The sequence below is a fragment of the Triticum aestivum genome, unplaced genomic scaffold, assembly GCF_018294505.1.
Source record: "Triticum aestivum cultivar Chinese Spring unplaced genomic scaffold, IWGSC CS RefSeq v2.1 scaffold78679, whole genome shotgun sequence".
Taxonomy (NCBI): Eukaryota; Viridiplantae; Streptophyta; class Magnoliopsida; order Poales; family Poaceae; genus Triticum; species Triticum aestivum.
Genome location: NW_025230998.1, coordinates 2426 through 12351, shown reverse-complemented (window position 1 = coordinate 12351; position 9926 = coordinate 2426). Strand labels below are relative to the sequence as shown.

The 9926-nt window shown below is 49.1% G+C and overlaps 1 protein-coding gene across 1 annotated transcript; it reads left to right on the top strand.

Annotated features, from left to right (window-relative positions):
* Nucleotides 1-2866: 2866 nt before the first annotated feature.
* Nucleotides 2867-4494, top strand: LOC123175681 (basic blue protein-like). Its single transcript, XM_044590274.1, has 3 exons — nucleotides 2867-3047; nucleotides 3549-3645; nucleotides 3966-4494. The coding sequence occupies exons 1-3, from the start codon at nucleotides 2867-2869 to the stop codon at nucleotides 4111-4113; spliced, it is 426 nt and encodes a 141-aa protein (XP_044446209.1). The 3' UTR covers nucleotides 4114-4494.
* The last annotated feature ends 5432 nt before the right edge of the window (nucleotides 4495-9926 follow it).

Genomic DNA, 9926 nt, shown 5'->3' with positions numbered 1-9926 from the left:
GGATTGATCCCTCATGCTCTCCTCTCCCTTCCCTTTTTTCTTTAACTATGCGCCAATGTGCCGGCCCAATTACTGTAACCCTTCAGCGAGACATCCTACCGTCTCGCTGAATGCGAGATATAGTTGTTAGGTTTCATCATCTTTTTTTTGTGAGGTTACATCGAGATTCCGAGACCAACGAACGACCACTATTGCAACCTAAACAAGTAGTTGACACGATGTTGTCGTCGCTCCCCTACCGGAGCCAGCTTGACCTTATCGATAACAGTGGGAAGTCTCCCTACACGTACCCCTAAGGACCAGGGTCTTGGAGCCATAGTCATCGCTGTTGTACCCTTGCATACATCCGAAGCACCTGACACCAAATCTCGTCACATGACGAGAAACCCTGACCCTATTGTCCCAAGGAGATGGTAGGAATTTACATGGGAGCTCCATCAACTATACATCTAGCTGGACGAACTCGAGGAGGATCGAAGCCTGGAAGACAAACTCAAAGAAGAAGCGTGGCCATTCGTCCGAGCGCCACATGTGCGGGGACTAAAAAAAACCTAACCTAAACTACTATCCGGAGCAGAGGCATCGGGATTTCCCTCCCACCACCGGCCATCGGAGTGGCAGACAGAGGGGAGACGAATGCACGGGGTCGCCGGTGAAACATGATGGGGAGAGTTTGCCCTAGCCGCCTAGGGTTAGGGGTGGAAAACGAGAGGCGACCTTCATCTTCCTTTTGACCACAGTTGCAAACTACAATACGAGCCTATTTCTAACGTAGCTTGTTAAAAGGATTAAATTTATCTTTGAAGGTGTAGAGTCTAATGTTTCCATCCTTGGAATTACTCACGTCCACACGTGTGGCATATTAGACATCCGCCCACATATCATGTGGCGTCAGCAGGAGGTAGCCCACAAGGGTCATGTGTGGGCGAACATTAGAGCTACTCACACGTGTGGGGTGTAGCCACTTCGTGCCACACACCCAAGAAACTACTATTCATCCTCACCCCGCGTGTGTGGCATGAAGCAAATCTGCCCACACATCCTGGCGCGCCCGTGGGATGGCACTTTAGTTACCCCGGGGGATGGCAACTTTACTCACCCGGAATGGCAAATGTAGTTGCCATGTCTAAGTAACGGTAGTTGCCATGTCTAAGTAACAGTAGTTGCCGCGTGTATTCAAACCATAGTTGCCATGTATGATAAACTACTTGCCCTACGTGATCAAACAATAGTTGCCATGTGTGATTAACTAGTTGCCACATGTGGTCCAATCATAGTTGCCATGTATGGTTAATCACAATTGCCATGTGTGTTTACCAAGTTGCCACATACGCACAACTGCAGTTGCCATCTAGCAACGAATCATAGTTGCCATGTGTGTTTACCTAGTTGCCACGTACGCTCAACTACAGTTGCCATCTAACAACGTACGAGCGTCGTGTGGGCGAAGAGCAATTCGCCGACACGCGCGTGGACTACATGGTGACTGTGTGGGCAGAAACTGGTTCACCCACACGGCGCAGCTGGCAACCGCGTGTTGTGGATCGTGTGGGTGAACTCTTTAACGCCCACACACACGATGATGCCCACATGGCACTGAAAATCTAACAGATTTCTTTAGGATTCATGCAAAACAGAATCAACGTGTATCAACGCATGTGGGCAAAGTGCAAACATGCCACACGTGTGGGCGTTAATATTTCCGTATATCTAATGCAATAAAAGAAAGCAATTTAAAAATACTAAAGAAAATTATAACATATCTTATATTGTAAATGGACCTCACAAAAGCAGAGGTGTGGTTGAATATGAAATTTAGTCGCACACATTAGTAGAAATAATAAAATCTCTTACATTTACTTTATATGTCTTTATATGATCTTGAAATATAAAATTAAATGCGCAGCAAATTTAATGCAGATTTTTCCTAGATATATAGCTCTTGTATCTTGGAACAAATCAAAAGTAAATGTCTTTACTTCTTAATTAGTACAGTTAATTTCAAATATTGCATGAGTGACTGAACCTTGATCAGGAGCCTTTAAATAGTGGGTTTCCCTTCCCCACCAACGCAAATCAAATTCACTTTTGTGAGCTTTAGGGCGTGTTCGGTAGTTCACCACAGCTGCAAAATCCTCAACTCCGTCGCCCAGATCTAGCAGCCAGCTTCCAACCTAAACTCCAGGAGTGAGCGACCCTTTCAGTGCTGCAGCTTCTCGTTGCGAGCGATTGACGAGGTAAGCAGGCCAGAAAGTGTTTGCTCGGGGATGGGTGGTCGGGGACGGAGGAGATGGTTCGCAACGGCAGTGAACGACCGGCGATGGAGAGCGCGGCTGCCGGCGCTGAAGGTGCAGACCGGCGGTGGAGAGCGCGGCCGCCGGCGCTGTCGATGCAGAGCAGCAGATGAGGGTGAGCAGGGCGGGGATGGGTGGTGGGGGACGAAGGAGACGGTTTGCGACGGCGGCGGACGACCGACGGTGGAGAGCGGCCGCCGGCGCTGAAGGTGCGAAGTGGCAATGGAGAGCGCGGGCGCCGGCGCTGTCGGTGCAGAGCGGCGGCTAGGGTTGGGGGAAGGGGAAAAGGAGCCGTGGGTGTGGTGGAGTGGCCTCGAGGGAACGATTGGTGCAGTCCATCGATCACTTGGCGGTGGCATACGCCCGTAATTGTTGCTGAATCCAGCTTCCCAGTTTCCATGGAGCCAGGTATTTCCAGCTCCGCGACTCCGTTGATTTTGCACGTAGCATCGAGCCAGCTTCTCAGTCAAATAACCAGGAGTTGAACCGTTCGGCACGACTCCAAGGCTGGAGTCGAGGAGTTGAGTAGCCAGAGGGCTACCGAACACGCCCTTAATAGTGAAAAAGCGGCAATGGCACTAGGTAGAAGCATGAGCAGCACTGGCGCCGTTGCTCTTGGGTTGGTGCTAACCCTGTGCTTCGCAACCAGTGGTTTTAGCAAGACGGAGTGGATAGTCGGAGGTCAAAAGGGATGGACCTTTGGTGTTCATGGCTGGGAGAGGAACAAGACCTTCTACCCTGGTGACGTGCTTGGTGAGTATGGTAGATAATCGTTAATTTTGATGCACATGAATGTTTGTTTCAAAGTATGAAATGTTATATTATACTCCCTCCGTTCCTAAATATAAGTCTTTTTAGACATTTCAAATGGACTACGACATACGGATGTATGTAGATATATTTTAGAGTGTAGATTCACTCATTTTGCTCCGTATGTAGTCACTTGTTGGATTCTCTAAAAAGACTTATATTTAGGAAAGGAGAGAGTATGTTTCACGTGATGGAAATAATTTGTATCACCATAGCATCTGGAGTCCTAGCCATGATATCGATCTTGTTCTAGATCATTGCGTAATTGAAATTTTAGTTACAGGAGAGACTGTTAGACGAACGATGCATTAGAGCACATGACACACTAATCAATAGGCCCTTGTTATAAGATCCATACACTTGTTCTTTAATTAGTAGGCCCTGGTTTAATGCTAAGCAATAACGAGTGTATATATGGAACTGACCATGTTTCCATTGATGCAGTGTTCAAGTATAATCCGAAGATGCATAACGCGATGATAGTGAATAAAGATTTTTTTTTGACTGGAAATAGGGATCTTTATTGCATGATAGAAATTCTGTTACAAACAGCCATAAGGCTTGCAGCTATAAAGGATGGAGCAGACTCCAACCAACAATCTGAAACCGATAAAGCAGTGGCATGTTTAGCACATAGGTCAGCTCCAACATTGGCTTCCCTATTGACGTGCCGAACCGAAAAAAAAGCAAACTCCATGGCTCTTCCCTTAATTTCATCGAAGATAGACGTCACAACCGATCTGAGGTTGTGATGCGAGTTTCAGAGATTCACGACCTCTAGGCAATCAGCCTCCATTACCACATGCGAGTAGCCCCTCAACTGTGCAAATAAGACACCTTCTCACATGGCCAAAACTTCAGCAATGGTTCTGTCGGGGACGATACATATACCTCTGGCTACGACAAGCTCGAGCTCAGTAGCCAAGGCCCGATGTACGCCATCAGCAGCAAACCTGGAGACTGTGAGGGTGGAATGAAGCTTGAAGTTCACATCACAACGCATAGATGATCCATCTATAGGCTGTCTACTTGATATGCCTGTCTTTTTTTTAATTATATTCCTCAAATAATGGAAGGAAATCCAAATTATGTGCATGCTCTTTGCCGATCCGTTGTAAGACATCTCTAAAATTGAGCCGGCACCGCAGGTTGTGCGTGTATTTCTTGTTTTGGCAAGTGGGCAATTATTCCGAAAGCATAATATATGTCACCAAAATAATTATGAATCCAGTAACTGAAGGTGAAGCCCGTTTTGCCTTGTCCAAGGAGCTAGAAGAGGTTGACGGATCGTGCGATAGAGATTAATCTTATAGCTTCTAATACTGCTCCTTGTTAGCGCCATAATGATATTCCACCTGGCTACCTCGGACTCGAAGAGAGCAAAAAAAAGCATGGCGGGTTCCCCCCGCCGCCGCCTCCGCCCTAGCCGCCGCCGGCCGCCGGCGCATGCACCTCAGACCGTCCCGCCCCCCTCTCCCCCTCCCCTCCACCGGCCCCCGTTCGCTCGCTCGCCCCCCCTCCCCTCACGGGCGGCGGGCGAACCCCTCTTCTCCCCTCTCCTCCGCCCCTCCCGTCCATCTCCTCCCTCCCCCCGTCGCCGGCTTGGTCCGCCGGGCCCTGCCCGCGCGGCGCGGGAGGCGGTGGGCTGTTCCTTCCCCGCGCGCGTGTTGGGGGGCGTGGCGGCCTCCTGACGGCAGCGGTGCTGCTCGGCCGGCAGCGGTGTGACTCTGCGGCGGCGATCCCGTGGGCCACGGGTGCCCTTGGCGCGGCGGCGCGACCGTTGGTCGCGGGTGGCGCTGGCGGCTGGTGGTGCCCGCTCGGCCCAGATCTGGGCCATATAGGGCCCGATCTAGGCTGGTGCGGGTCGGCGGCTCGGCGCGGCGGTGTTGCTCCCTGGTGGTGGCGAGGCGTCGGTGGTCTACGGGTGGTGCTGGCTTCGTTGGCCGGTGTGCTGCAGCGTGGGGATAGGTACTGTCCAGAACCACATGGGTCCGGCCGGGCCGTTGGGGCCTGGCAAGTCCTTGTTGCCGTGTCCTGTCTGCTCCGCGAGAGCGATGGAGGTTGTCCCCTCCCGCCGGTCGAGTTGCGGCTGCCCCCGTGGCCGTTATCTCCTTTCCCTCCCCCCAAGTCTCACGTTGGCGGCCCCAGTGAGACGGCGATGTTGGTTCGGTGACCGTGGTGGCACAGCCTGGTTGGCGGCAGATTGGGTGGTGCATTTCGGAGGTCCAGGGTAGTGGTGTTTGTCTGGGTCGGGAGAAATCCCTGGCGGCTCGTCCGGCTCCGACTTGGTGACGCCCGCGGGCGCCGCCGGACCTTCCCGAAGGGCGTCGGGTATACCCGTTCCCCACTGCCCTCCGCGTACCGGGGAAACCCTAGGACTTGTTCGGCAACAGCGACGGCGTCGTCGCATTCCTTCTTGAAGGTGTTGCTTGGTACGCGACGCTCTGGAATGCTAGGAACGCGATGGTACTTTCCCGGAGGGTGCAGCGGTTGCCGGTCTTCGTCGCTTAGTTGATCTGCCGGTGTCGGCATTGTTTCTCTTTTCTTTCTCTTGTTTTCCTTTTGGGCTTGTTTGTGCTGCGGCCCCAGTGAGTTGGATGTATCGGTTGGATGCTTTATAATCTAAAGCGAGGGGAAACCCTTTATCGGAAAAGAGGTGCATATTCCCTCCGTTCAAAAATAATCAAAATTCTAGGTTTGTTCTAAATCAAACTTGCTTAGGTTCAACCAACTCTATGATGAAAATATATTTAATAGAAGAAATTTCATAGTACTAATTTGGTTTTAGATGTTTCTATGGACTTGATCAAACTAATACAAGTTTGTTAGAATTAACTCCAAATTTTTTTGGAAGAGAGGCCGTACATCACTGTTGAGGATGACAGGACAAAGCCTAGTCTCAACTAGTAAATTCATGAACTCTTGACCCAATAAATTTCTCTTCTTGGTCTATGTGCAGGTGATGGAATCCTGTAGGGCCATAGTGATTGCTAGTGAACACCCATCAATCAGGCTCTGTGACGAGACTAAGGCCCTGTTTGATTACAGGGATTAGACTAAAAAAAAGCTTCTTTTAGTCCTTATGTAATCAAACAGGTGAGACTTTTTTTATATGGACTAGAAAAAGACTCTACTGAAGGATCTTTTTTTTAGTCCCTGGGACTAAAAAAAATCTAGTCCCTAGCAACCAAACACCCCCTCACTCGGCACTCAACATTCTCGGTCCTAGTGTCTAATACTCTAATTTAGTTTACCATGTGGGGATTGGCTATGTGCCAATCGACTGAATTCAGAGGGAATGGTCAGTCGACAGAAAAAAAAAACACAAGAACAGAGGGAACTCAGATCGACTGAGCCTAAAAAAAGAGTTAGTCGATTCCTTTCACGTCACCAGCCCACAAATCTGGGCTTTCTGTACTCTCTGTTTTCATCTTCTGGGCCATCTACTTCAGTTTTCTTAGCCTCACCCGCAACCCGTTAACAACTCGACCGGCACTTCTACCCTCCACCTTCCTTCTTACACCTTTCACGATATTGGGGAGAACCCTAACCTAGTCATGTATGAGTACGGTAATACTCATACGTATGTAAGCCCTAACCTAATCATTCATACCTGACAGCAAAGTTCAGTATAAAAAATGCATACGCTCAAAGTAAAAAAACAAAACCTAATTGTGAAGATAAACAAGAAAAACCTAAAAAAATCGCATGACCTCTACCAAACCTAAAGCACGGGGATAAAAAAGAACCTAAAAAATTGCATGACCTCTACCAAACCTAAAAGCACGGGGATAAAAAAAAGAACCTAAATTAATTTACACAACAAAAAAGCATAAATTGCACATCGCATCTAGCAGCAAGTACGGTAATAATCATACATATGTAATCCCTAAACTAATCATTCATACCTCATAGCAAAGTTCACTATGAAAAATGCATACGCTCAAATTAAAAAACAAAACTAATCATGAGGATAAAAAAAGAAAAACCTAAAAATAATTTTGCATGACTGCAACCAAAAATAAAGCATCGGGATAAAAAGAAAAGCTAAAATTAATTTGCACAACAAAAGAAGCATAAATTGCACATCGCATCTACGAGCAAGTACGATAATAATCATACATATGTAAGCTCTAACCTAAAATTATTGAGACCTCGCAGCAAAAGTTCTCTACCAAAAATGCATACAGTAATGTAAAAAACAAACCTAATCATGAGAATAAAAAAGAAAAACCTCAAATTAAATTCGCAGACCAGAGAATCAAAAATTGCACATGACATCTACGAGCAAAAAAGGAAACATAAAACTAAGGTCAAAAATGTTAAATTTGCAGACCAAAGAAAAAAAATTGCACATGACATCTTCGAGCAAGTATACAACATTAAACCTAGGTAAATTGTTAAATCAGGCAAAGTTCACTATCAAAAAATAATAATATGCTAAATGTGAAAAACAAGTATAAATTAACCTACCCGCAAGTACGGTAATGAAAAACAAGCATAAATTTCATGCAGAAAACCGTAACTTGCACAACATAAATCAAGAACTTGCGCAAAGCAAAAGCGCGCAAGAACAGTAGAGTCAGGCAGTCGTAATAAAAAATAAACCTAACCATTGGAATAAAAAGGAAAACCTAAAAGTAAATTTGAACACCAGGAGAAACAAAAATTGCACATGACATCAATGAGCAAGGACAAGCATAGAACTAGGTAAATTGTTAAATTATGGAAGCACTACATATGAAAACAAGACCCTGATTATAGTGATGAACATGATAAACCTAAAGAAAATTGCACATGACTGCTTGATTAAAATATAAATTTCATGCAGAAAACCGTAACTTGCACAAGAGGGACGGCTGCTGGCGCGTGTCAAGCGCTCAGAAAACCGTCTGTACAAGCTGAACCTACAGTGTGCTGAGCCGGTGTGCCTGCTGTCCAAAGGATGCGACCTGGCCTGGCTGTGGCATGCACGTTTTGGGCACCTCCACTTCCGCGCATTGTGTGCCATGGCAAGGAAGAAGATGGTGCGTGGGATTCCTGATGTGGATCACGTTGGGGAGTATTGTGATGGCTGCATGCTCGGGAAACAACACCGACTACCCTTCCCGCAGGCTGCAACATATCGTGCAAAGGCGTCCCTGGAGCTCGTACACTCGGATTTGTGCGGTCCGATCTCTCCGCCAACACCGGGAGGTAGAAATTATTTCTTGTTAATTGTGGATGATTACTCTCGGTACATGTGGATTGAGGTACTCAGGACAAAGAGCGAGGCTTTTGCTTTCTTCAAAAAAGTGAAAGCGGCAGCAGAGACCAGGAGCGGCTGCAAGCTGCTCGCATTCCGCTCGGATCGCGGCGGGGAGTTCAACTCCACGGCGTTCGTCGAGTACTGCAACGAGCTCGGCATCAAGCACTTCACGACTGCCCCGTACACGCCGCAACAAAACGGTGTTGTCGAGCGCCGTAATCAAACGGTGGTGGAGATGGCGAGGTGCATGCTGAAGAGCATGGGCGTGCCCGCGGTCTTCTGGGGAGAGGCCGTCAAGGCGGCTGTCTATGTCCTCAACCGATCGCCGACGCGGAGCCTCGATGGGGTGACTCCGTACGAGCTGTGGCATGGCAAGAAGCCGAGCGTGGCTCACCTGCGCACCTTCGGGTGTCACGCGCACGTGAAGAAGCTCGGACCCGGGATCAACAAGCTGGCCGACAGGTCGACACCCGGCGTCATGATGGGATATGAGGAAGGTGCCAAGGCCTATCGTATCTATGATCCCGTCGCCGAGAAACTGCTGGTGTCACGCGATGTTGTGTTTCAGGAGACACGCCCATGGAACTGGAAACCTGAAGCAGCAAAGGAAAGCACACCATCAGGTGTGTTCACGGTGGTATATGCCGCTGAGCCGGGAGTCACGGTGACTGACAGTGGCTCCGGTTCGCCTCGTCCGGCAGCAGCGGAGACGGCACCGTGCACGCCCGAACTGTCGACGCCACCAATACAGTTTGTGTCGCCGCCGTCGCATGATGACACGCTGGACACGGACAGCGGGCACCCGCGATACCGGCGTGTGTCCGACGTCTACGACACCACCAAGGAGATCACAGCGCCGATCGACTACAGCGACTTGTTCGACGACGACGACGAGCAGCAGCATGTGGGCCTCTGTTTTCTGGCCGCCGAGGAGCCGGCGAGTGTTGAGGCAGCACTCTCTGATCACGCCTGGCGCAAGGCGATGGAGGAGGAAATGGGCTCGATCGTCGACAATCAAACCTGGGAACTCACATCTCTTCCCGCTGGGCACCGCGCCATCGGGTTAAAGTGGGTTTTCAAGGTGAAAAGAGATCCTGCCGGCAACATCCTGAAGCATAAAGCGCGACTGGTGGCAAAGGGGTACTCTCAGCGACAGGGGGTGGACTTTGAAGAAGTTTTCGCTCCAGTGGCTCGCATGGAGACTGTGCGGCTGCTCCTCGCTCTCGCCGCACACGGTGGATGGCAGGTACACCACATGGATGTTAAATCCGCTTTTCTGAATGGTGATCTTGCAGAGGAGGTCTATGTACAGCAGCCGCCAGGGTTTGTCGATGATCGAGAGAGCTGCAAAGTGTACAAGTTGCAGAAGGCACTGTACGGGCTGCGACAAGCACCACGGGCCTGGAATGCTAAATTGGATGAATCATTGCAAGCCTTGGGTTTCAAAAGAAGCCGACTGGAACATGCTGTGTATAGGCGTGGTGACCACAAGAACTTCCTGTTGGTGGGAGTATATGTGGATGATCTGGTGATTACCGGGACTAGTCAGGATGATATTGACAAGTTCAAGCAGG

Excerpts from the sequence above, each read along its gene's own strand:
- LOC123175681 (XM_044590274.1), top strand. The coding sequence starts at position 2,867 with ATGGCACTAGGTAGAAGCATGAGCAGCACTGGCGCCGTTGCTCTTGGG. Across the intron at positions 3,048-3,548 it reads CTACCCTGGTGACGTGCTTG|TGTTCAAGTATAATCCGAAG; the intron begins GTGAGTATGGTA and ends CCATTGATGCAG. Across the intron at positions 3,646-3,965 it reads TATTGCATGATAGAAATTCT|CAATGGTTCTGTCGGGGACG; the intron begins GTTACAAACAGC and ends CCAAAACTTCAG.